We start from the raw sequence: 26,996 nt of genomic DNA, 5'->3' as shown, positions 1-26,996 counted from the left end.
CTGCCCAATAGTGTGAATGTACATTATCCCCCCTTCTTCTCCCCCCTGGATAATTACCAGGTAGTGTAAAGAGCATCAGGAACAGCATTTACTTTTCAGCAGACTATCCAAACATAATCAGCCAGTTATCAGTATAATGACAAGCACAATGATCAGTACTGTCAGTCAATATAAAGGTACTCCTACCTACTCCAGCTGCTTTCAAAGTGCTGTCTTCTTTTAAAATGAGTTTGTCATCATCCTCCAAACTCACTACAAGTTCATTGGTCTAGAAATAAGTAAATAGGAATATAAAGATAAATGCAGATTTTATTAGCTCTGCCATTATGTTCTCTAGAAGTGCATAGATCTAGCTGTATACACACATAAAAGGGGGGGGGGGGGAAGGAACAGATAGCAAATGTACCTTAGATCCATGTGCTTGGTGAATAATCTTCATTGTATCTGGAAGAAAATACAAAACTTCCCTTAAGATGTGGTTCATTACACTGGACAATGGCACTGTGAGGGTTCCATGTTTGTCATCTCTTGAGGCTTTTCAAGTGTTCTCTGTTCAAAAAGGGAAAAACAAAACTCTCTCCACTAGCAGCTAGCCCTGCAATCCAAACCTGAAATCTGAGAATCAATCTAGGTTCTTTTCTTTGTGAGTATTACCACCTGTGTTAGAAGTTCTGTCAGGCAAATTAGGGTCTGAAGGACATTTACGCTATCCCATTGTCTTCATCCTATGCCCTCCATGATACCCATGCAATCTAGCTTCAGTGAGGAAGGTGACTGAAATTTAATAAACGAATCTGTTGATGCTGCACAAGAAGAAAGAGAACCCAACTTGCTCTCCCACGGTGTTGGCTCTGCTCTGCTAGCAGGAGAAAGAAGTAGTAACAACTTAATTTTGTCACTTTAAAATAAGCAGAGATGGCAGAACGCACAACAGGGAGCAGAATCAGTAAAAGGATGCTATTGTTACATACACAGGTATAAAAGCAGAATTCCAAGACATCTATGTTTGAACAAACTCAAAATAGGACGAGTGCTTTTTCAGCAAAGGAGCTAGAAACTTGATGCTATTTACCTACTTGTAAGTCTAGAGGGGGAAAAAATGTGGACTAGAGTAACTTTCAAATTGGTGTGACTGAGTATTCAGAGCTCTGGTACAATAAAGATCACATTCTCAATTAGAGGTTTGTTGACAAGGCTTTAATCCATGAAAATACACATCACTTCAGCCCATTTTGTACGTTGTATTCATCGCATTTAAGGAGAGTTGGATTGCCTTGCTCTCCCGCTGCAAAGGTCACTACAGAGGCAGATTTAGCATACAGTACCTGTTGCAGTACTACCCATATATCTTAGAAGCAAGACGTGCATTGAACATCACTTACTGGAATCTTACCGTTACACAGAGGTACTGCAAGAAGACCAAATAATCACACTGAAAACATACTAAGCTTTCATCTCTGGGAAGTGAACATGCGGACTATCAACGATCTTTACTAACCTCAGCCAGCTCTATACCCCAATGAATGGAGTCCAAAAGCAGCCTACTGGTTTTCAAATCCTAGTACAACTTCACACTTCCATTCTCTGACCTGACTTCTTACTTACCCATTCAGTCTCTGAGTCACTCTTGATTTTATCTGTTCACAGCTCCACCACTGACCACAGACATTTTTGCATTTAACCATTTGCCCTATTAAAGAGAGGCTGTTCCAGCTCCACCATGTAGATAAAATATCAGCATCTTCAAATCCAGGCTAAAGCCTCACCTCCTCCCATTTGCTTTTGCTAACCATTTTACCCCAAACTCACTTGAGCACATAAATAAATTTGACCTTGTGTTTATAGTAACAGGCCTTTTGTGACTGTTGATATAAAATACTGTCATGAGGTACTAAAGTGTAATGAATTCAGATGACAATTCTTTGTATTATTTGTATTGGGTAGGGCCTAGAGGACTGCACCAGTTTGGGTCTCCATTGTGCTAGGCACTGTACCGACATGTGGTAAATGGCAGTCCCTGCCTCCAAAGTGTTTACAATCTAACAGACAAAACGTGACATGTGTCAGACAAACAAAAGGCTGGAGGGAATGAAGTAAAAATAATGGGATGCTTTAGTAGCTGTCTGCACAATTTGTAGATGGAGTAAGCCAATCAGAAGCAGAAATCACAGCTTTCAACCTGCCCAGCCATTATCAGATGACAGTTCTCTGTGGGAAACATGGTAGAGGTGTGTTTTAAGGAGGGATTCAAAGGAGGATAACATGGTGGCTTTGCCTCATATTGCCTAATATGCACAGGAAAAGGTGCAAAAGGGAAAGAAGCAGACAAGTGGGCGACCAAGGCTGACATCGTAGGTGCCACACAGGCAGAGTCAACTTAACAGTAAGATGATAGTAGGATGGATAGACAGGAAGAAACTAAACAGTGAAGGGTTCTGACAGTGAGAACAAGAATTTTAGGTAAGATGCAGTGGAGAAGGTTGAGCCAATGAGAGACAAAGAGGAGGGGGCTTTAGTCCAAGTAAAGCGCCAAGAAGATGAGTTTGAAAGCAGCATTTTTAATGAATCTGAGGAAATGAGGCAGCAACAGTCAAACCAGACTGGAGAAGGTTGCACAACTTAGACTGGATGCTCTTTGGGGTAGGCACCACCTTTTCATTCTGTTTGTACAGCGTCTAGAAAAATGTGCTCCTGGTCCATGACTGGGGCTCCTAGGTGCTACCGTAATACAAAGAAACATATAAGTCAAGGTGAGAGGCAAGCAGGGTCTAGATGGGATGAGTCAGAGTGGGGGTAAGGCTGGCCCTTTATGATGCTGCCCAAGAAGAAGCAGCAAGATTTGTACAGTGATGGGCTGAGAGAACCAAAAGAAGGCAGAATTACAGGAGAAGCCCAGATGAAAGGCCCATGTGATGAGGAGGATGGTGGTGCTACCCACTACCACAGTAGAGAAGTCAAGGAGAGAGGGTAGGCCTCAGAGGAAAGATCAGCAGCTTGGTTTTGTTTCCTTACATGCAAACTCAGCATGACTGGCACCTAAAGCTGAGAGGCTAAGGCTGAGCTAGTGTAACAGGAATCAAACTGCTGCACTGGTGTAGTTCTGTTCCCTTGATTGTACAGTGTTTTGTTCAATCTTCTGAATAGCAATTAGCCAAATGTCCACAAGCACATGCGCACAGCAAATCTCCCCTGATACCATGTGTGGTGACTAGACCAAAAGTTGTGCATGGACCTGCAGGTATATCACAGCATAAAGAATAAAATGATAGCACAGGTCTCCTTCATTTGCCACCAAAGGGAAGAATAGCACTCCAAAGACAGATGTTTCAAATCTCTAGAATTGTAAGTCCTTAAACAATACAATATTCACATCTATCCTCTAAATTCAGAGAAACAAGTTGAAGATAGAGACATTAACAAATTAAACTCCAATCCCCGACACATTTCCCACTTGCTCCCATTTTTCACCTCCTGATTCCTTGATGGGAACACTGAGCCTTGGCGTGGCTCTGGGGGATCAGATTATTGCTTTGGTGGGTATGCATGAAAACTCTGTGGGTGTGGGTGGGAGGGGGTGGGGGAGATGGGAACAGGGAATGGGGGTGAGGAAATTGGAATCATGTTTTGCTAAGGGCAGGAATGGGAACAAGGACACAGGTGTAAGGCTCTGTGGTGTCAGAGCTGGGAAGGAGGACACTAAGGAAGGAAACTGGAATCATGCTTGCTGGAAGTTCACCCCAATAAACATCAAATTGTTTGCACCTTTGGACTTTGGGTATTGTTGCTCTCTGTTCATGCGAGAAGGACCAGGGAAGGAAGCGGGTGAAGGAATAAGCCCCCTAACATCTTGGTGCCATGACTCGGATGCATCGCATTGAATAGGTGAGTGGCAGCCTGTAAGTCCCCCTCCCCAACAGTCCGCGCAGCTGCTTGGAGGGGGTATCGCGAACTCTTGTGATGGTAGTTGCAGGTTCTGGCAAGCCAGAGTAAAGGATTTTTCGGATAAATGGATAAAGAAGAACCAGGGCCCATACCAGGTGCAGGGGTCAACCTGGGATGAGATTAAAAAGGAAATGGAGGAAGTGTTAGGGGACCCAGAGGGATGGGGGGTGGCTGAGGAGCCCACCCTCCTTGGTATATGGGTAGTAGAAGAAGGTCCCTGCCCATGGGGACTGGATGCCTTCCAGGGAAAGGAGGCACTTCAGTCCGCTTGTGAGTGGTTTGAAGTGAGGGCAGCATTATGGGAAGCTGCCAGGAATCTTTCAAGTTTGATGCTGCTTCAGCAAGGGCTGCTGAAGGGTTGTAAATTAGTTAGGGGTAGTGAAAGATGATTTGGCACAAAAGGGTTTATAATCAAAAGCAGAGTTAACAGACTACCTTTAGAGACTGGAGCTGGGACTTGATCCTGGGGGAGTGGAGAGAAAGAAAAAAAAAAGTTTCGAAGTGCAACCTGCCTTTCCATACTCTTTTGTTTTAATGAAGTTTTAATGGAGGGTAGTTTGGATACTTATGTGAGATGTCAAGAAGGAAGTTTTTGTTTAATGATAAAACCCAGTTATATCAATGTAACTGTATGTGCAACTCTGTGCAGTCACATTGGATGGAAGCTTGGTAATTAAATTATCCAAGGGGGTCAGGTCGAGTGGCTACTACCACCACTACGCTTCTGTCCCCAGAAGCCTTTACAGCTATTCTGAGGGAAAATGGGCCCTTTTCCCACAGAAATGGTCTATAAGGGACTGCTGCAGGCAGCAGGCAGAGAAAGAATCTGATCAAAATTATTTGACTTTTGGGTAATGTAATCAAAATCACTAAAGGATGGAAGGGGTTTCTATTGGAACTTAACTTGGCTGCCCCTGGTTGTGTCTAGTTGTACAAGATGGGAGTGTAATCGGGGTACAGTTGTGTAAAAAGAGTAATCACAGTGCAAGAAATGTTAGGCAAAAGAGAATTTTGTGTGGTAAAAGAAAAGGACAAGGGGAGGAATGATGGGAACACTGAGCCTTGGGGTAGCTCTGGGGGATCAGATTGTTGCTTTGGTGGGTGTGCATGAAAACTCTGTGGGTGTGGGTGGGAGGGGGTGGGTGTGGGTGGGGGAGATGGGAACAGGGAATGTGGGTAAGGAAATTGGAATCATGTTTTGTTAAGGGCAGGAATGGGAACAAGGACACAGGTGTAAGGCTCTGTGGTGTCAGAGCTGGGAAGGAGGACACTAAGGAAGGAAACTGGAATCATGCTTGCTGGAAGTTCACCCCAATAAACATCAAATTGTTTGCACCTTTGGACTTTGGGTATTGTTGCTCTCTGTTCATGCGAGAAGGACCAGGGAAGGAAGCGGGTGAAGGAATAAGCCTCCTAACATTCCCCAACAGAGTGAATGGAGAAATAGGCCCTATGCCAGTTTAGTCTCTTGATATAGGTGTGTAATTCCCAGCACCATTCACAGGAATTATATGTGCGCCCCACACAGGGAGATGCTTTATCAGTGTGGTAGATGTGGTTTGCTAACTCCACCTTGGACAGAGGGAGGTGGGAATGGCATTGGTGGCAGAGAGGTATCTGTAAGGAGACAGGTTTATGGAACAGGTCATCTTAGGAGAGGTTTATGTCTCAGGGAAAGTGTTTTATTGTCATTTGAGTTATTCTTTATGCTGTATACCTGCATGCCCTGCTGTCACCCATTGCACCACTTTTGCTCTAGTCACCAAACAGCATAATTAAAGCCAAATCCCAGAAAAGGCATAAATCTGGACTATATAGAGCGTGTTCTATTCAAAGTATGATGCTGTCTACCTGCTTACACCAAGGAAACTTGCATGTGAGCAGCATTACTTGCAAAAATTATTAGAGCACAGAATCAGATTTAAATTTTAGCCCAGGCTATTTCATTTCATCCGAAATTTACATTTAGGAGCTTTCCTATTTACCTGAGCCATGTTTTCCTCTTCCTCTTGTTTAATATTATGTAAATTCTTTAAGTACATGAATCTAAATATTTTCCACTCGGTGCCTTTAGCTCCTTCTTGGCCATCCCTTGTGACCTCACAATTAGTAGCTGGATATTGAAATGCATAAGCACGAAGAGGACTGTGATTTCAAAGTACTGTGGGTCACAAGCTGCTCTGCAGAAAGGCACTTACAAAAATGATAAAAAATTAATATCCCAAAATGCCTTTGCCAATTAGCAGCAAAATGTGTAATGTGCTGCCTAATTCTGAAATGAATACAGAAGTTCATAATAATTGTTGGGTTTTGTAGACACAAGATGTAAAGCTAATGGTGTGTGTGTGACATTCGCAGTAGGGCTGTGCCAAATTAACCATTAGCTTGACTAGTTGTTTCCTGAAAGCAGCTGCAAAACGTGTGGGTGTATGTGGGGGCATGTGTGTGTGTCACAGCTCTTTTCAGGAAACTAGTCCTGACTTACTATATTTAGATGGAAATAACTGTAATGCAGTTAAATAACATGAGAACTGGTACAACATACTGTACACACATCTCTTAAAAAATAAGAAAAATTACATACCATACTTGTATTTTTTAAAGGGAGGTGGAAGTCCTGTTCTTAAAGACACATCTATTAAAAATAAAGAGACTACATGAAAAGGATTGTAACAATTTTCTTTTTATATTTTTAAATGATTACTTCATGAAGCTTGCACTCTGAATTTGAACTTTGAAATAAATCTCAAATCAGGAAACTTGTCTTAGCATCAAAAGTAGAAGAGCCACCGGTACAACTCTGAGCCCAGATCCTGCAAATTCTATGGTACACTTTACTTGTGTGAGTTGCCCCATTGACTTCAGTGGGACTACCCACATGTATAATGTTAAGGAAAGGTGTGCAGGATCAGACCCTTGAAGTCTGATCCTCCAAAGCTCTACTGTCATGTGTATCCTATTAACATTTTCATAGGGGCAGAAGTCCTGCATCCCCATTTGCAAATTGCCCCCAAACAACTGACACACAAATGAATCGGATGTGGAAAAAGAGACTGCTAACCAGCTCCCAAAAGGAAACCGCACTGCTGAAAATTAGCTCCTTTATGGGCTCAATCTTGCTTGGTGCTGAGCAACTCCAGGAGATGCTGAGTGCCTGTGTGCATTTCTGGCTGACAGAACTCAGCCTGGAAGAAAAATTCCCAGAGCACACACTCATATAGTGGTGCCTTCCATCGTTGAAAATAACTACACAGAACACTTCCTCCCCATTCACATGAGACCCCCCTTTGCTTTCCCCCTCTGCCAAATACTGGCGTAGCCCCTAGTCACGTGGGAACAGTGACCAGAGATTCGCTAGATGGCATACGTCCCTAATGCTTTTTGAGTAGCTGCCCGACAATGCAGCCCATGCAGCCTGGGCCAGTGAGCCAACTGCAGCACAACCACCGGTCTTGCCATGACTGATCACTGGGATTTCTAGTGCAGTGCAGAGGGAGGTAATGCCTAAATGTAGTTGCGCATCCTCTGTGGATCAAGAGCCAAATCCCCCATGGATCCCTGGCTTCCCAGCCCCTGCACCGTTCATCCCTGGCAGCCCAAAGGGGAACATGTGGAGCTGGCAGCTTTAATGGAGCCACAAGAGTTTTCCCATTCATTTGCTCTTCTACACCTGCTTACGCACAGACAGCAAAGTATAGGGACAAAATGAGTGTGTAAGAATAACAGTGGCCTTACCATTCCTTACAAATGTAATGAACTGCTTTACAGTTTGGTCCAAGTTAACTCCATGATACACCACTGGTCTGAAATTACGGTGCTCAAAGGAGCGAACCAGGCGAACAGTAATGGCTGAGTTTTCCGATGACATGTGAATTAACTTCAAACACCCTAGAAGACATTAAAGAGAGTAATTACTGAGTTATCTCTTTGTACAAATATAACAGCTAAAATAACTAGATGCAGGTGCATTCATCTGACACTCCCAAAGAGCTAAAAATGTACAAGATTTTAAACATACTGTTCCCTCCCTTTAGGTCCAATTCTGTACCACTTTTGCCATGACTACAATGAGAGCAAGAGCAGAGCCATAGTCTCCTCACTGACACAGGATTGTCCAGAACGTTAAGGGTAGAATTTGACTCTATATGTCAGATGGCCCAGTCCTGCAGTTTTTCCATGTACCGAACTCCCACTGAGAACAGCGGCAGCTCCATGAACGAGCCACAGGGTCAGGCCCTATATTAAGAAGAAAAAAAGGATTGCAGAAAAATGGTTTAAAGCTGTGTGATACATGATTTGCTTTTAATTTATTTGTAAGTCCAAATCACTGAAAAGTCTGCCTGTCCTCTATGATCTAAAGGATAGAATTTGACACCATAAACAAAAATAAAAGCTTATTTATAATACATCAATATTGCACAGATACATCATATAGAAAAATGCCCGTGCTACTACCTAAGGCTCATCTTTACGTCATATAACAAATTAAATCCAACAAAACAATGGTGATGAAGATAACATATGTCATTTTTGTAGGGATTAGGGGGCAAAATTCTCCTCTCATTCACACTAGTATAAATCCAGAGTAACCCCCACTAGGTTTACACCGTTGTAACTGAAGGCAGAATATGGACTGGTAGGTGGTGGTTTTTTGGCTTGTCTGCTTTTCTCCCACTCTGTTCCGTTAAGCAAAGTCAGACAGAGATTTTAGTTCAGCACCTTCATAGTCAATTTCCTGTCTCTCTAGCCAGCAGAGCTGTTTCCTACCACTGATAACATCCCCAGTTTTCAGCAGTAAATGCTCTTCCACTTCCTCCATTTCTGTTAGTTCATTAGCTTTCTGCAACAATGACACTGGGCCACAGCTTCAGTGCCAGGAAGTTTGTCTTTAGCACAGAGCTACATTTCAGCTGCCTTTGCAGTTATCTCCAACTATCTGCACCAAATTTTTGCTCTCTCTTGCCATTCTATTTCTCTCTTATGTATTGATTTTTTATGTATTTGTTGCTCTCCAATAACCAGGAGACTTGTGTATCTGAAATGTTTTAAATTGTTTATTTAGTTTTTATCAGTCAATCATAGATACTTATATGGTCCCGATTACGGTAGTATCTGAGCACCTCACAATCTTTAATGCATTTATGCTCACAACACTACTATGAGGTATGAACGTGCTATTATCCAATGGGGATCTGAGGCACAAATCTGCTATGTCCCAAGTAAGTGTACTAAACTCCTGAGCTATCCTTCTTCTAAGTAATTCACAGGGTTTCACTTCCATTTTTGTTTGGACGGGGATCCTTCTGTTCCCTCATTTTACCTCACTTTTGCGGGTGGATGGAGGAGGTAACATTTACAGTTACTGACCCAAGTTCTATGCCTCAAGCACAATAATCAAGTTAAAACACAGAACATCATCTCATTTATATAACATGTACATAAAAAACACATTCTTTTGTATCTGAAAACAGAGTTTTTTAATTATGCTAAAAAGAGGTGAACATTTTCCTGGTCCTTCTCTACACAGGACCGAAAATTGAATGAAAAGAATGTGAACCAGTCACTCCTTGATCTGCACAAGCTGACAACTGACAAGAATGACCCTCATTTGTGTGACTTCACTGAAACTCATCTTAGCATCTTAGAAAGACCCTTAGCACAGAGAAAGACCCTACAGGCAGCTCCCTACCCATCACACACACACACACTGCTCTTCATACCCCTGCCCCACCACCCTCACCCCCCTGGCCTGCAGCCTCCCATCCCTCACCCCCCTGACCTGCTTTGTCACTGTCATGTACTCCTTGTACACAGTCGGTTGTAGGGCTGCTAGTAGTAGGGCAGGCTTCTATACCAGATTAAGGCTACGTCTACACTGCCACTTTCAGCGCTAAAACTTTAGTTGTTCAGAAGGTGTGAAAAAACAGCCCCCTGAGGGACAAAAGTTTTAGCACTGAAAAGCGCCAGTAAGCTACCACCGCTCGTTTGGGGTGTTGGGTTTTTTTATCACTGGGAGATCTCTCCCCCAGCGATGAAGCGTGTCTACACTGCCCACGTCACAGTTCTGCCGCAGCCACGGAGTAATGTGGGCAGTGTAGACATACCCTTAGACTGGCTACAGAACTTCCATCATGGAGATACAAGCAAGTAATGTGTTCTTTTAAAGATATTTTAATGTAGCGTTTCTCAAACTCTTTGATATCAGGGACCAGCTTGCTGCCTTCCTAAGCTGTCAGGGAGATCTCAAGGACCGGCACCAGTCCACAGACCAGTCCTTGAGAAACACTGCAGTTTAAACACTAAAGTTTAAAGCACTTCTGAGTATTATTGTTAGCATCTCAGGAAAGGTATTTTACACACAGTGCCACGTAGTTGCTGAATAGTATAATACAGTTTAACATTCCATTACATCTCCCATTTTAAGTTTTACATTCCTACCATTTATAAAAGTTACACTATCACACATCTCTAAAGTCCAGTCTCTCTGCGTCAGACTGGTTTTCTAATTACACAACACTAACAAGTAACAACTTGGTCATCTGGTTGTCCATTAGTTGCAATGATTGTATCTAATCCGTTTTGAATTTTTGAGTGATCTTCTTTTTGTTCTGCATGAACCATCCGTAGAGTTCGCTCTGTTGATTGTTACTTCTGAGGAACAAACTGAAATGTCAGCAGTTTCTGTTGAACTCTCCATTATCTGTCTCAATCACATATGGTCTGGACAACATATCCTTTTTCTTTACAACAGCTGGAGCTGCCCATGCTTTTTCTCCATCCAGTTGGACACAAACACAGTCACCAGGTTCCAGATCCGGCAGCTCTCTGAATGACGTCTGTTATAAGAGTGTTCATAAACTCCTTTTGCCTTTTTATCCAGTTTGGCTACTATCTTCACACCTGGTCACTTTGGAGATACAGCAGAACCTCAGACTTACAAACACCTCAGGAATGGAGATTGTTTGTAACTCTGAAATGTTCGTAACTCTGAACAAAACATTACGGTGGTTCTTTCAAAAGTTTACAACAGAGCGTTGACTCAATAAAGCTTTGAAACTTTACTATGCAGAAGAAAAATGCTGCTTGCCTTTTAGTTTTTAGTAGTTTACGTTTAATACTGTACTGTATTTGCTTTTTTGTTTGTTTGTTTGTCTCTGCTGCTGCTGATTGTGTACTTTCAGTTCCAAATGAGGTGAGCGGTTGACTGATCAGAACGTAACTCTGAGGTTCTACTGTAGATTCTTTTCCAAAGTTGGAACAGTAGTTCTGGGTTATCTTTCCATCAGCAGTTGTACTGTACCAGTGGCTGCTATCTGCATTCATCTGTAGCTCAGAAGATCAACAAATGAACCTTCCTGTTTTAGGATTTTCTTGGCTGTCTGCTAGCCCTCTCAGCCTCTCCATTCACTTGTGGGTAATGTGGGCTGCTAGTAATATGGTCAAAATCATATTTCATTTGGAATTACTTAAATTCCACTGTGGTGAACCGTGGTCTGTTGTTCATCACTAGTTGTTCCGGAAAACGGAAATGAACAAACGTGCACTTCAGTTTCTTGATAACACAGCAAGATGTTAGGTTTTTCAAGTACCTTATTTCTATGTAGCTAAGAAAACAGTCCACTATGATCAGGTAATTATGTCTTCTGAATTTGCATAAATCTGCAACTAGTCTCTTCCAACATCTGCCTGATAGAGGTGTTGTTATTAAAGATCCTTTGTGTTGTTAATTCTGTAACATTCACATGCAGATACTAATTCTTTATGTCTTTGCCGATACCCGGCCACCACATTGACTGGATGGCCCATTCACTGCATTTAGTTAGTCCTTGGGGACTTTGTGGATGAAGTTTAGGATATTTCCTCTCACTTCATTTGGAATTACAATGCAATCACCTTTAATCATTTGTCAAACTGATTTGCTTAATTGTCCACGTACCACAAAATAATCTCGTCACTTCCTCCAGATATTTGGGCCAGCTGGCCCTAATGTAACTAAGAATTTGTTGAAGTTGCATGTCTGTTGAGATTGCTCTTTGTAGCTGGTATAGTATCTCTTCTGACGCTGGTCTGTATGCCTCCACAGCATCCACATATGCCTTTATGCCATCTCTGAGCTCACAAGTAGTTGAGTGTGATGCTGGCCATGATAAAGTGTCATGACCAGATTTTTCACAGGAACATATTTAGCAATTGGGTTAACTCTCTTTAACCCTATCAATAGACGTTGCCATCTCAGCAGTGCTTGATCCAGGTCTTTTCTGCTGATGAAGGTTATAAGTGGTTTATAGTCAGTTATCACCAAAAAAGAATCCAATCCTTACAGATACCCGTAAAAATTCTCACCTGCCCATATGCTAGCCAAGCATTCCTTTTCAATCTGTACATGTCATTTTTCCGCTTCTGTGAGTGAGCAAGAACAAAATGCAACTGGATTCCACTCAGCTCCATGTTGTTGCAACAATATAACACCTAGGCCATAGCAGCTTGCATCCACACTGACCATTGTGGGTTTGTTCACATCATAGTACTTGAGAACTAGAGCTGCTGAGATCATTTCTTTTACCTTTTTGAAGGCAATTTCTTGATTTGTCTCCCCTAGCCAAGATGTGCTGCACTTTAACAGTTCATTCAATGGTTTTGTCACTGTACAAAGGTCTTGGAGGTATTCACCAAGGTAATTTAGTATGCCCAGTATGCATCTCAGTTCTGGTACATTCCATTCTCAAATTGGATTCACTTTCTCCCCATTCTAGGACTGCGATTCCATCTTTGTTTATTGTCTGTCCCAAAGTTACTGAGTTACTGTCCCAAAAACTCAGTTTGGTGCAGGCAGAAAATGCACTTTTCCTTGTTTAGCTGCACTACTGATTGACTGATTAAGTTTAGAACTTTGTTGAGGGTTTTGTTGTGCTCCTCCATCGATAACACATATATCAAAATATTCATGAAAACGACAACTACATTTGTGTAAGTTCTGCCATCTTTCTATGGAAAATTTCAGGTGCACTTGTAATCCTAAAATGTAATCTTTGAAAGCAAAATCTCCCAAAAGGTGCGATAAATGTAGTCAGTTTAACAAACGCTCTTTCTGGTTGAAGCAATTTGCCAGAATCCATTCACGGCATCCAGCGTGGAGAATACAGTAACGCCTTTCACTTTGAGGAGGAAGTCATCCAGTGTTGGGAGGATATGTTTTTCTCTCATAACTGCTTCACTATGTCTTTTTATATCCACAATAATAAACTGGATTTCATAGGGCCATATGTATGGATTTTCAGATTATTTTCTGATTTTGTTTTTCTGATTTAAAAAAAATTTAAACCCATCTTTATGGTTTTTTAAATCAAAATTGTAATTGTGTCTTTGAGGAGGGGGACACTGATGCTGCACAAAGGAGCAGAGGCAACATGTGGGCGGGCATGCAGGGTCACCTACCCCCAGATTTCTTAGGATGCCTCTGGCTGGGATGCCCACCAGCAAGGAGGCAGCACTCCCTCTGGCAGCAGCATGTATCCGTGTAGCCACGTGAGGAGGGAGGAAGCAGCAGGACGGCTGGCTGCCAGATGAGCTCCTCCAGGTCCCCACTACATGGGGCTGCTTTTCTTCCCTGCTGTTGGAGTCCCAGTGACTTTTGCCTGCTTTGCAGACCACCCGCTGAGGTGAGTCAGGGAGTGGGGCAGAGGCAAAGTGTGGGACTTCCGCAGCAGGGAAGGAGAAGCAGCAGCTGTAGTAGGAGTGGTGGGGAGGAGCTCAGCCAGCAGCCAGCCACCCTAAACATAAGAATGGCCAGACTGGGTCAGACCAAAGGTCCATCCAGCCCAGTATCCTATCTGCCGACAGTGGCCAATGCCAGGTGCCCCAGAGGGAGTGAACCTAACAGGTAATAATCAAGTGATCTCTTTCCTGCCATCCATCTCCACCCTCTGACAAACAGAGGCTAGGGACACCATTCCTTACCCATCCTGGCTAAGGAATGGTGTCCCTAGCCTCTGTTTGTCAGCTGCTGTTTCCTCCCCCACCCAACAATGCAGGGACACAGGGTAAGTGCTGCTGCCTCCTCGCTGCTGGGCATCCCAAGAAGCTTTCATTTGTGTCCCTCCACTAGCCACAGCTACATGATGCCTCTGTAAAGGAGCATGAAGAGGTTCTTTCAAATGAACCTATGTTCAATTGTGCAATGAATACTTGTATTGACACAGCATCTTGAGGGAATTTTGGCATCACATTAGGGAGAAGCTGATGTCCCCGAGGAACTGACACAGCAAGGAATTGAGTTCTCAGAAGCTGCCCTTAAATCTCAGGTGCTGACCCTTCTCCCCTAACCCCTGCAATCCCTTGTGGCCCTAGCCACCTGCACTTCCTCCTCACACCACTGGTCTCTTACCTCCAGTGGCTGCACGTAGCTCAGCCATGCAGCCCGCCCTGCCTGCCTGCCACTGTGGTCCTAATGCCGGTGAGAGCCTGGATTCCATGTTATTGTTTTAATTTTATGATTCCATCCATGTTCTCATTAATGCCGATTTCATAAAGCTCTACACAAAGTTTTGTATTTTTCCATTTTTCTTTATAATTGGTACCACTGTGTACATCATGATGTTGGCTCAGAGATTTTTCGATTAAGCCAATCTATTCCATTCTCTTGAACTCAGTTTCCACTTTATGAAGCAACACCATAGGAATCCTCACAGGTGTACGTACACTATATGTTTCAACACTGCCTCTTAACGTTATTTATACTCAGACTCCTTCCAAAACTCCAATACCAAATACTCCAAGAAGTTCTGCCACTTTTCTCATTAGGCCCATCATGGCTTCCATGCTGCAGCTGAGAAGGTTGTTGGTGTTTGGTCCTTTGATCATATACACTCTGAATGCAAAGCTTTTGTCTTTGTAAGTTGTTTCTATGGTGAACTGGTCCATACACTTCACAGTACCTCCAGGGCTAGTCAGGATTGTGTCAAGCAATTTCAGCTCTGGGAGGACTTCAAGGTGATTATACATCCCTTCTGGCATGACTTTCACATCTGCTCCTGAGTCAATTTTAAGCTCAATGGTCTTTCCATGAATATTCAGTTTCACTCTCTAGGCAGGGTCTGTCATCACACTTGATAGAGCCCAGAAATAATGGCTCTTGACTGCCTCAGTACAGCAAACGCCTGCAAAGTGTCCATATTTTGTGTATTTGTTACATCTTGCACCTTTGGCTGAACACACATCTCATGGGCTATGACTTTTTCCATATGTTGTGCATTTAGTCTGAAGGGTTTTGTAGTTAGCCTGTGTATAAGGTCAAATCGGTCTTTAATTATAGCTGCTGTGAGGTGTTTTTATCTCCAAGACCAATAACCAGTCTACCTCTGATATTTTCATGTTTTATAGCCTTCAAATCAGAACTTTCTGCCAAGGCCTGCAAAGCGGCTGTAAAAGATTCCACAGATTTCCCTCGTCCTTGACTTCTCTGGCAAGCACGCACCCTTTCATACCCCACATTTCTCTGAGGTACAGAGCAGGCATCCGGCCTTGCCAGAACTCTTTCACGGTCATCCTTGTGACTGCTGTCATTACAGGCAACGGATTTAAAGGTACGCTCGGCCGTCTTCCCCGGAGCAGAAACGAAAGACGACCTCGGGACGCCTCCAGGTTCCGGGCGGCGTTCAGCAGCAACGTCCCGCCGTCTGCCCGCCCTGGCGCAGCTGAGCTTCCGGGGCCAGGGAGGAGCGTCACGCCATCGAGCCTGCGACCTGTGCTGCCCTCCTGCGGCACCAGTGGGGCCCTGTCCTCCGCCCACGTGGCAGGCCGCCAGGAGGCTGCAAGCACCTCAGGCCTCTGGCCCAGGCTCCCACGGGCCACCGCGCTCCCCTGGAGAGACGTGTTTGCCCCGCCCCCACGGCTGGCCATGTTACACACAGCACCACCTAGGGGCTGGAGGTTGTACTACAGCCACCATCACTGCCCCCTCTGCCCCGCCCCCACCACAGGGCCGCCAACCGCCACACTCCCCCGAGCTCGCGCTCCCACGCCCCCTGGCCCCGCCCATCAAGCAGATCCTACCCCCCTCAAATCTTACTGCTCCGCTCTGCCCGGGCCACTTCCGGCTTTACCGCCCTCACACCATCCGACAGTGTCACGTGACCTTCCCTTGCCCCCCGCGCTTTCCGACGCAGGGGCGGGGCCTCTCTCAACGTGCAAGGCTCCACAATTGGCCGCCCGGTAGTCTATCCCCGCCCCGTCCACTCGCCTGCCTTCACAGCTCCGTGTGATTGGGCGCAGGTTTCCTTCTGCCTTGCCCCTCGCTGTTCCGGGATTGGCGTCGGGCGTTCTGACCACGACCCTCCTTTGGTGATTGGCGGCGAGGCAGCCCTGAGCCCGCCTCCCGCGCGAGAGGATTGGTGCGGGCGGGGCGCGGTGTCTCCCTCCCTTCCCGCCCAGATGGAATCGTGATTGGTCGCCGGGCGCCGCGTGCCCAGCCCGGCTCGGTGATTGGGCGGCGGTCGCTCTGGTGATGGCTGAAGGGGTGGGTCTGTGGGGGAAGGCGGAACTGCAGATGCCCGGGGGCGTGAGCCAGTGAATCAGCCGCGCGACAACTCGCTGCTCCCGACCGCTGCTATGTCTCAGGTACCGGGAGCCCGCGCTGGGGGGCGGCGCTGTGGGGCGGGGAGCGGCCCGTTCCCATCCCCTCCCCCCACGTTCCCATCCCCTCAGCGGGGGGGGGGGTCGCTTCACTCGCCCGGTCTCGCCCCCTGTAGCTGGGAGCCCCTCCATTTTTCTTCCCCTCGCCCCAGGCTGAGGGGGCGGCTCTGGCTCGGCGGTAGCGACTCTTCCCCCCTTCCCCTTTTCCGCCCTTCTCCCGGAGGCTCCTTGCTCCCGCTCCCTGTGAGAGAGAGAGAGAGACCTGAACCCAGGCGGCTTCTCCTTTCGCCCAGGGAGCCAGCCTGGGCCTCCCCGCCTGAGCTGGGCTCCCGCCGCCATCTGCTCCTGCTGGGCCTGGAGCCCGCAAAGTGGGAGTTGCCGCTTCCCCCCCCCCCGCCCCCCTCCAAGCCGCTGCAGCGCTAAGGCCTGGGGCTGCAGGCGGCCGTGGGGTTGTGCAGGGCAGGCCCCCGCTCTGAAACTGGGTTGAGAGCTACCCTGGGGAGGGCCGCATGCCCAGCGCAGCGGCTATAAGCGGCGTAGGGCACGTCTGCTGCATCCTTCTTGTTTCTCCATCTCCTAGTAACACGAGGCCTGTGTAGTGCTGCCATTACAAGTAGTTATGGGGGGGTGGTATTAGCCTTACAAAGGGAGAGGCGTTTGCATGGATGCACAGGGTCGCATAAGGGCGTCCTGGGTGGTAGCGGAGACTCAGTCTGCTGCCCATGGGGCTAGTAAGGGCCTGGTGTGAAGGTGCCATGGTGAACAAGTAGCCTGATTATCAAGATTCACACCAGTGTAATTGAACGAAGCACTGCTGAAGCCAGTGGGCTGGTGTCAAGGGAAAGAAGACTGTTCTCTTATCAGACCTCTTGGATATGTTGGCTTGGTAACAACTAGGACACAAGTTGTGGAGTTGGCATGTCCTCGTACTCTTTAGCAAGCTAGCAACTACTTTCAGTTTGTGTGTGCATGTGCAGCCCTATAAAATAAGCGATAGCACTTCACTGCCACAAAAGTGACACATAAAATGCTTGCATAAACATCCGCTGTGTAACATGTTGAGACAATAAACGAATGGGGGTGGAGAGAATATACAGGGGAGAGGTCATTTACTTGGATGGGGTTGAGGTGGGAAATGGCTGGTAATTACTAGCAAAAATGTTAGGTGCCAACTGTCTGACTATATAATCTCAGAATCACAAAGTGAACTTCCTTAATTGGGGGAGTGAAGGGGTGGGAATACTTAACATTTGAGGGCTGTGTTCAAGGCTTCCTTTCTACCAAATCTTCACTGCAGATTTCCCAACTTCTTTTCCCATGCAATATTTATAGCAAACATCTCTGATCCTGCTGCTGCTTCCAAAATAGCAGACTTTCACTCATCCTACAGGGCACAAACTGATGTAACACAGGGGAGAGTTGAAACTACTGATTAGTAACACAGTTCAATTGACTTTTAATGTGTTACAATTATTAGCATTTCTATCTACATACAATGTAATGTTTATAATCTCTTGTCTCATACCTTCATGTAAACTCCAGTCATGATACTTGGTTTCAATTTTAATTTTTGTGTCCTTCCTGCTACTTTGTCATCTTCAAGCAGACCATACATTTGTCAGTTCAAGATTTAAACTAATATCTACTGGCAAGAGTGAAAACCAACGTAGACTTTATGATCTTTTCATTTAGGCTGAGTTTGATAAAGCTGCTGAAGAAGTTAAGCAACTGAAATCTCAACCAACAGATGAAGAAATGCTGTACATCTACAGTCACTTCAAACAAGCTACAGTTGGAGATATAAACACAGGTATGTAATGGAAAGGAGTTCTAGGCTTGAGGAATAAGAAGTGCTCATAAACATTAATTTTCAATAAAGAGAAAATAAGTGCTCACTTAACACTTTAAGAGGCTGCTAATGGCTTTAGATGTCCATCTTGCTGTAAATTACTCTTAAGTAGTGAAACTGAGCAGTGTGTAATGCAACGTGACCTTGACCTCTAGCTCTCAAATCACTGACCGTAAACAACTACACTGCTTCTTTTTTGAGGCAAAGTCTCTATGGTGTGGGCAAAGAGTGGGTTTCTGAAAGTTTGGGCGTCCTGCTGCTTTGGCATAACCTTTACATATAAATGTACCAAATTGACCCAGCCTTCTACTATTCAGCTGAGAGCTGCTTAAACAATATAAAAATAATTGTGTTCTTACCCTGCATTTTTTCTACTTGGCATTCTTAACTACTCTTGACCTTGGGTCCTCCCATTTTTATATGCTGGAGCAATACTGTTTCAATCCTCTGTATGTAGATGTATTTGGCCAGTAAATTGTATTGCACTAGATTAACCAACGCCTCATTAAAATAAATAGGGTATTGATAGCTATGTAAATGCCTCCCTAAGCAAATAACCAATTGTCCTCATTCTCAAACCTTAAAATAGCTGCCCCTAGTAGACTGATGTAGGGAAAAGCAATGTAGCTACCCTACTGCTAGTGCCAGACTAATAGGTGAAAAGCAAGTAAACTTTTTTCTGATCTTTTAAGGCCAAGTACAAGTCGTAATGATATGATTAAAGGTTTTTCACTAGTTTGGTTTAGACTAGTGCAATTTAATGACACTTACTTTGATTTTAAATCTGGTCTATACTTAGCATACTTCTCTAAATCTACAGGCATTAACTGAACTGATAACCAGTTTTGAACAAATACCAGCTAAAACACAGAAGGTGCACTAGCTGAGGTTATATCAGTGCAACTTGTGAATATAGAAAACCCTAAGAATCCTGCATCCTTTATATAGCTGCTGTATGAAATAGCATTAATTTTCAGCTTTTGGGCAGCTGTGACCAAGAGGCTATCTAGACTAGGAGAATTGCACTGGTGTAGATGCTGCATCTGTGGAAATGGGGTTGAACTAGTTTAGTTTATCGGGGTAAATTGCAGCATACAATGGGCATCTGCATTTACATAACTGCACTGGTATAAAAACAGTGTAGGTAAGGCCTAAATAGTACTACTTTTAAAGAAAACCAAAGGCATAAAAAAAGCAGGTGTGTACTGAAACAAGAGAAACTTCAATCAGAGCTGGCTATGGGATTTGGAGGAGAAACAAGTCCACCCACAGATGAGGTACAGTGCTAAGCCTGTTCCACTGCTTCACTTATCTTAAGAGGCAAACTTTCATAATTTCCCAGTCTAATGGTGCAAACAATCTTAGTGGTCTTGCATAACATCTGAAGTGAGTTAAATCTAGAAATGGAAAAATGCCAGCTGGAGCACTGGCGTACTGACTCAGTTAGTGGTGAGGCCCGTCAGACATGGGTTTGGTTCCAAGTTGCCTGGAGTTGGCACACTGTAGATTTGTTAAACACGCACACAGACTTTTTTGTATAGACAAACTTACACTACACTGTAGGCCTGACTCTGCAAAGGAGCAGAGGTGAAAAGAAAACTAGCTAGGCTCTAAGCTTAGGCTTCTGGAACAGCATGGAATGCAAAATTGTTCAGAGTCAAATTAGTGGTCTTGAAGTGTCATGGCATGCCATTAAAACTTGCTTCACACTAACACCACTAAAAATCATACATCCGTTCATAGCTTACTTCTGGAACAGGCACATGTGGAGCAATAACTTAGTTTCCCATTTTGTTACAGGGGTGGAACTACCAACTATGCTATAGGTCACTCCACTGCTGCAAGGCCAGCACAAGGCTAATGCTCTGCCTCTACATCTAGCCACTGGTCTCATAGCACTTACCCATGACTGCATATTAAATTTAATTGGGAACGCTGAGAACTTTGACTCTTTTGAGAAGACCAAAAGCTGGAAGTTATTCTTGAGACTGGGAGGAGGTTTCATATCACCTTTCTCTTGTGTATTATGCCATCTCTTTGGCTACAATATCTTTCACATCTCTTAAGACTGAGTTACAGTTGAGCACCTCTGCTGATACCCTTAACTTAACAGAATTAACCAAGATGTAGCAGAAAACTCTAGTACTCTGTGACTCATTCCTAAGAAGCCTTAAGGTTACCTAGGTTGTAGAGGTCAACCATATCTTATTATTGAAGGGACACCAACTTTAAGTTGAACAAACCTTCAAACTTTTTTTTTTAACTACAGCTGCCCTTGAGCTTCATGCCTACTTTGGTTTTACAACTGCTGTCCTACTAATGTGTTTTCCCCTGTTACTGTATGAAGAGCCCATCCAAACAGGAAAACTGGCAGTGCTGTCAAGTGCACAAAGTAAACTGAAGTTTAAATTGAGTCATAGTAAACTTGAGTTCTCACCAACAATAGATAATAAACTTAGTAGAGATGACAATGTGGAGTTCTGTTAATGCTAGAAAGTTATAACTGGCTTTCCCCAGCTTCTGAACAAAATAGAGTGTAGTCTAGAAAGAGCTAATTCAGGAAGTATAATGTCTGAAATGAGAGACCATTGTGACACAGAACCACCACATCTAGAGCAATCTCCTGAAAGGACATGAGAGATTCCCAACAGTGTGGTTTGTATCCACTGACTCTTCTATGGCTAATATTGTCTCCTCTAGAGCGCCCTGGCTTTCTTGACTTCAAAGGCAAAGCAAAGTGGGATGCCTGGAATGCATTAAAAGGTAAGTCCTTTATTAAAGATGACATGAAAACAGCAGGGTTGGTCACAAATCCTAATACTCTCGCTACTTAATGGATGAGTAGAAGTCTTCTGTGACTACATGTCCAAGACAATTAGTAGTTGCTGCTGGCAGGTTCAGGCTCACTTACCTATATACTCTGATATAATTAATGGATAGTTAACACTGTAGGACAGCAGACTTAACGCTTCTAATGTGGTACTTCTGAACTGGCATTGAACTGTTCAAATCAATACCTAACTACAAAAGTGCCCCAGGTTATTTATACATATCTATTTTAGATCTTTATATAGCCATTATCATAGTATCTGAGCACTTCAGTCTTTAACCTTTCCTCCCATCCTTCTGAGGTGGGGAAGTACCGTTAGCCCTCTCTGCATACGGAGAAGTGAGGCACAGACTGACTTGCTCTGCAACAGACTTCTTGTGTAACCTTAGGCAAGAAATTGATCTTGGTCTGCCAAGTGCCAGGCTAGCACCCAAATGACTGGATCATTCTTCCCCTCATTAATAATGTTGATGCAGTTTCTGTGTTCCATTGCATTAACTAAATTGCTCTTCCAATCAAGAGGGATTATCGCTGGGACCTCAGCTCACCTAATCACTTCACAGATGTGAAGTCTAAGACTAAGGTAGCAATGTACCTAAAAGGCAAACTGCTTTGAGCCACCCTCTCCTAACACAGCGAGGGGTAGGTGTATTGCTATTATCTGCACTATATCCAAATGTTGTCTTGGAGAGTAAGCTTGTGTCTCATCAAGTCATTGTTCAACGGTCATTTGCGGAAAGAATGACAGATGCCCCTGCAAACAAATCAGAGCAGGTCTAATATAGATCCAACAGCCTGGAGTGTCCCTCTTAACTTCCTTACAACTTGACTGCATGCCACCTAGTCACATAGCAAGGAATTGTAACTTGGCATTAAGATGTCTTTTAGACACAGTAAACTGGCTTGTGACTGAACAAAGCTGCATGCTTTGTCAAAGTACCTTCCGGGGGAATCCTGAAAGGAATGTAGGCTCCTTCTCTAGAAGGCAACACCAAATCACATGCAATATCAAATTATAACCAACAAAAATGTTGTAAACTGTCCAACCAAGAATGTAAATCCCACTTCTACATGTGTGAAACTTTTAAGGGTTTTTTAAAATATTGCCTGTCCTGCAGCTGCTTTGTTTTAAACCCAACCCCTGCTGGGGAAAGTCTGTCACCTGGAAGTAGTATGCAGGCCCTGTCAGGAAAGAGGCCAGCCTACACTTCCTATGATGCAAGGAATTACAGCTGATGTTGCTTGGGGCCAACTTGGTGGGAAAGAGAAGCAACTCCATGGCCCTTTTGTTTGGGGGGGTCGGGGAAGGGAGAACGTGAAGGGGGAAAGGCAGGTAATTCCTGCTTGGAAAAGGGCAAGGTACAGGATGGGTGACACAAACAAGTTGTCATAGGGAGCAACTCCTGTTGTGCAGGGGTTACCCCATCACAGCTGTGCCTATAGAGCTAACCTTATGAATAAGATGTTCTCACTGGATCAGTGGCTTTCAATCTTTAAGGGTCATTTGCAGACCCTTATCTCAAATTGAGGTATGGACACCTTTGGAAATCTTAAACATAGTATGTGGGCCCATGCAGCTCTGAAGACCACAGGTTAAAAACCACTGCACTAGATCAAGAGTGTAATATTTTTTTAATTTTGTGAGCATTTAGGCTGCTGCTACTAAATAGCCAAGTAGTTGAGCATCAGTTTAAAGGTTACAGCACAAAGGCTGGACAAACAAATGAATCCCTAGGAGGAATTGCAGCTATAACTGTAAGGTGGGTGGCCCACTTTCATTCATTGACTGTGCTATGGCATGCAAATTAGAATGTCTCCCCGGAATTGCTTGCAATGAATGGGTTACAGCCTCCACGAATCTCATGATGCTATGGCATACTCAGTGTTCTGACTGCTTGGTAATATTTTACTGTTCCAGTTGAGTTCTTACTACTCTACTGCAGTATGAGACTTGCTCACCAGCCCTGTAACTTCACAATTCACTTCTTTTAATACTTTTATTAAAAATACTTTAAGTATTTTTACTTAATACAATTTCTAAAAGTGATTGGCACTAAGGAGCTTCCAGGAAGCAGCTGTGTATCCTCCAGCTGTTTTAAAGTGGTTTGCCAAAGGTTTCTAGTGCAACATAGATCTTGCTAACAGGTTTCAGAGTAGCAGCCATGTTAGTCTGTATTTGCAAAAAGAAAAGGAGTACTTGTGGCACCTTAGAGACTAACAAATTTATTTGAGCGTAAGCTTTCATGAGCTACAGCTCACTTCATCAGATGCATTCAGTAGAAAATACGGTGGGGAGATTTATATACATAGAGAACATGAAACAATGGGTGTTACCATACACACTGTAATGAGAGTGATCAGGTAAGGTGAGCTATTACCAGCAGGAGAGTGGGGGTGGGGGGAACCTTTTGTAGTGATGATCAAGGTGGGCCATTTCCAGCAGTTGACAAGAACGTCTGAGGAACGGGGGGGGGGATAGTTTTACTTTGTGTAATGACCCATCCACTGCCAGTCTCTATTCAAGCCTAAGTTAATTGTATCCAGTTTGCAAATTAATTCCAATTCAGCAGTCTCTCGTTGGAGTCTGTTTCTGAAGTTTTTTTGTTAAAGTATTGCCACTTTTAGGTCTGTAATCAAGTGACCAGAGAGATTGAAGTGTTCTCCAACTGGTTTTTGAATGTTATAATTCTTGATGTCTGATTTGTGTCCATTTATTCTCTTATGTAGAGACTGTCCAGTTAGACCAATGTACATGGCAGAGGGGCATATATCACATTGGTAGATGTGCAGGTTACCGAGCCTCTGATAGTGTGGCTGATGTGATTAGGCCCTATGATGGTGTCCCCTGAATAGATATGTGGACACAGTTGGCAACGGGCTTTGTTGCAAGGATAGGTTCCTGGGTTAGTGGTTCTGTTGTGTGGTATGTGGTTGTTGGTGAGTATTTGCTTCAGGTTGGGGGACTGTCTGTAAGCAAGGACTGGCCTGTCTCCAAGATCTGTGAGAGTGATGGGTCATCCTTCAGGATAGGTTGTAGATCCTTGATGATGCATTGGAGAGGTTTTAGTTGGGGGCTGAAGGTGATGGCTAGTGGCGTTCTGTTATTTTCTTTGTTGGGCCTGTCCTGTAGTAGGTGACTTCTGGGTACTCTTCTGGCTCTGTCAATCTGTTTCTTCACTTCAGCAGGTGGGTATTGTAGTTGTAAGAATGCTTGATAGAGATCTTGTAGGTGTTTGCCTCTGTCTGAGGGGTTGGAGCAAATGTGGTTGTATCGTAGAGCTTGGCTGTAGACAATGGATCATGTGGTGTGGTCTGGATGAAAGCTGGAGGCATGTAGGTAGGAATAGCGGCCAGTAGGTTTCTGGTATAGGGTGGTGGTTGTGACCATCGCTTATTAGCACAGTAGTGTCCAGGATGTGGATCTCTTGTGTGGACTGGTCCAGGCTGAGGTTGATGGTGGGATGGAAATTGTTGAAATCATGGTGGAATTCCTCAAGGGCTTCTTTTCCATGGGTTCAGATGATGATGTCATCAATGTAGCACGAGTAGGGGCATTAGGGGACAAGAGCTAAGGAAGCGTTGTTCTAAGTTAGCCATAAAAATGTTGGCATACTGTAGGGCCATGCAGGTACCCATAGCAGTGCCACTGGTTTGAAGGTATATGTTGTCCCCAAATGTGAAATAGTTATGGGTGAGGACAGTCACAAAGTTCAGCTGTCAGGTTTGCCGTGACATTATCAGGGATACTGTTCCTGACGGCTTGTAGTCTATCTTTGTGTGGAATGTTGGCGTAGAGGGTTTCTACATTCATAGTGGCCAGAGTGGTGTTTTCAGGAAGATCACCGATGGATTGTAGTTTCCTCAGGAAGTCAGTGGTGTCTCAAAGAGAGCTGGGAGTGCTGGTGGCGTAGGGCCTGAGGAGGGAGTCTACATAGCCAGACAATCCTGCTGTCAGGGTGCCAATGCCTGAGATGATGGGGTGTCCAGGATTTCCAGGTTTATGGTTTTCTTGGATAGCAGAATATCCCAGGTCGGGGTTCCAGGGGTGTGTCTGTGCGGATTTGTTCTTGTGCTTTTTCAGGGAGTTTCTTGAGCAAATGCTGTAGTTTCTTTTGGTAACCCTCAGTGGGATCTGAGGGTAATGGCTTGTAGAAAGTGGTGTTGGAGAGCTGCCTAGCAGCCTCTTGTTCGTATTCCGACCTATTCATGATGGCAACAGCACCTCCTTTGTCAGCCTTTTTGATTATGATGTCAGAGTTGTTTCTGAGGCTGTGGATAGCATTGTGTTCTGCACGGCTCAGGTTATGGGGCAAGTGATGCAGCTTTTCCACAATTTCAGGCCGTGCACGTCGGCGGAAGCACTCTATGTAGGAGTCCAGTTTGTTTCGACCTTCAGGAGGAGTCCATCCAGAATCCTTCTTTTTGTAGTCTTGGTAGGAAGCTCTCTGTAGGTTAGTATGTTCAGAGGTGTGTTGGAAATATTCCTTGAGTTGGAGGCGTCAAAAATAAGATTCTAGGTCACCACAGACCTGTATCATGTTCGTGGGGGTGGAGGGACAGATGGAGAGGCCCCGAGATAGGACAGATTCTTCTGCTGGGCTAAGAATATAGTTGGATAGATTAACAATATTGCTGGGTGGGTTAAGGGAACCACTGTTGTGGCCCCTTGTGGCATGTAGTAGTTTAGTGTCCTTTCTCTTTTGTAGAGAAGCAAAGTGTGTGTTGTAAATGGCTTGTCTACTTTTTGTAAAGTCCAGCCACTAGGAAGTTTGTGTGGAAGGTTGGTTTTTAATGAGTGTCCAGTTTTGAGAGCTCATTCTTAATCTTTCCCTGTTTGCTGTAGAGGATGTTGATCCTTAAGTGATCACTCTGGTTACAGTGTGTATGGTAATGTTCTCTATGTATATAAATCTCCTCACTGTATTTTCCACTGAATGCATCTGATGAAGTGAGCTGTAGCTCACGAAAGCTTATGCTCAAATAAATTTGTTAATCTCTAAGGTGCCACAAGTACTCCTTTTCTTTTGTCATAGATCTTACTAGACAACTGAAGTGGGGAGAACTTGGTTCTTTAAGTGTAACAAGTGGCTATTACAAGTACTCTATGGGGAATATGGCTAAAACATTTTAGTCTTCATCTGATGCATGTCTTCTCATTTCAGGAATAGCCAAAGAAGAGGCAATGAAAGCTTACATAGCGAAAGTGGAAGAATTAAAGGGCAAATATGGCATCTAAGAATTGCATCCACTCATGACTTGCACACCTGAAATATGCCTTATTTCTTAATACTGGGGATAACTGAGTAGTGGGGATGACTGGAATGTGTAGTGTACTGCAGTTTGAGATCTGCAATTCAGATTAAACTACTAATTGTTTAAATTCAATCACTTGTAAATTACACCTAATGAATTAAAGTACATTTGTTATCATTTGTGGTGGTCACTTTAATAAAGGGATTTGGCTCATTTGCTTATCTCCATCTGATAACTGACAGTGATAAAGATTTGCAAAAACAATAGCTATGATGCAACACTTTAAAAGTTTCTTGCACTTCCTGTTTGTTATTGCAAAACTGAAGCTGCTAGCTATCTTAGTTTCCAGAGCTGTCCTGCCCACTAGAGGGCTCCAATAACCTTTCATAATGCAATAGGAACACTGGCTTCATCAAAACTAAACAGTAATTGTTACCATAATTACTATCTCTAGTGTAGAGGAGGCACTTGATGGATAATTTGCAATTACTA

The 26,996-nt window shown here is 44.2% G+C and overlaps 3 protein-coding genes across 11 annotated transcripts in view; 2 read left to right on the top strand and 1 right to left on the bottom strand.

Moving 5' to 3' along the window:
- Positions 1-16,170, bottom strand: part of C11H2orf76 (chromosome 11 C2orf76 homolog) — a 222,661-nt gene extending 206,491 nt beyond the window's left edge. For 3 of the 5 annotated variants that reach the window (XR_012154207.1, XR_012154208.1, XM_073305231.1), the window contains exons 1-5: positions 16,010-16,170; positions 7,678-7,830; positions 6,527-6,577; positions 407-444; positions 187-268 (exon numbers count right to left, since the gene is read on the bottom strand). Coding sequence is in view for 3 of the 5 variants with exons in the window: in XM_073305231.1 (XP_073161332.1) it covers positions 187-268; positions 407-444; positions 6,527-6,577; positions 7,678-7,810 (304 nt within the window). In the remaining 2 variants the exon portion in view is untranslated. The remainder of the gene's footprint in view (positions 1-186; positions 269-406; positions 445-6,526; positions 6,578-7,677; positions 7,831-16,009) is intronic. The other 2 variants (XM_073305230.1, XM_073305232.1) reach the window with 2 other exon arrangements.
- Positions 1-16,178, top strand: part of STEAP3 (STEAP3 metalloreductase) — a 67,949-nt gene extending 51,771 nt beyond the window's left edge. For all 5 annotated transcript variants that reach the window (XM_073305227.1, XM_073305223.1, XM_073305225.1 and 2 more), the window contains exon 6: positions 15,322-16,178. In XM_073305227.1, coding sequence (XP_073161328.1) covers positions 15,322-16,156 — 835 coding nt within the window. In that variant the 3' untranslated portion in view covers positions 16,157-16,178. The remainder of the gene's footprint in view (positions 1-15,321) is intronic.
- Positions 16,179-16,447: 269 nt separating this feature from the next.
- On the top strand, positions 16,448-26,683 carry DBI (diazepam binding inhibitor, acyl-CoA binding protein). The gene is made up of 4 exons (XM_073305233.1): positions 16,448-16,557; positions 18,265-18,382; positions 21,122-21,184; positions 26,414-26,683. Exons 1-4 carry the CDS (start codon positions 16,549-16,551, stop codon positions 26,485-26,487), a joined length of 264 nt encoding a protein of 87 aa, XP_073161334.1. The 5' UTR covers positions 16,448-16,548; the 3' UTR covers positions 26,488-26,683.
- Positions 26,684-26,996: the final 313 nt, after the last annotated feature.

The sequence above is a fragment of the Lepidochelys kempii genome, chromosome 11 (assembly GCF_965140265.1).
Source record: "Lepidochelys kempii isolate rLepKem1 chromosome 11, rLepKem1.hap2, whole genome shotgun sequence".
NCBI lineage: Eukaryota > Metazoa > Chordata > Testudines > Cheloniidae > Lepidochelys > Lepidochelys kempii.
This window is presented reverse-complemented; position numbering and strand designations above follow the sequence as displayed.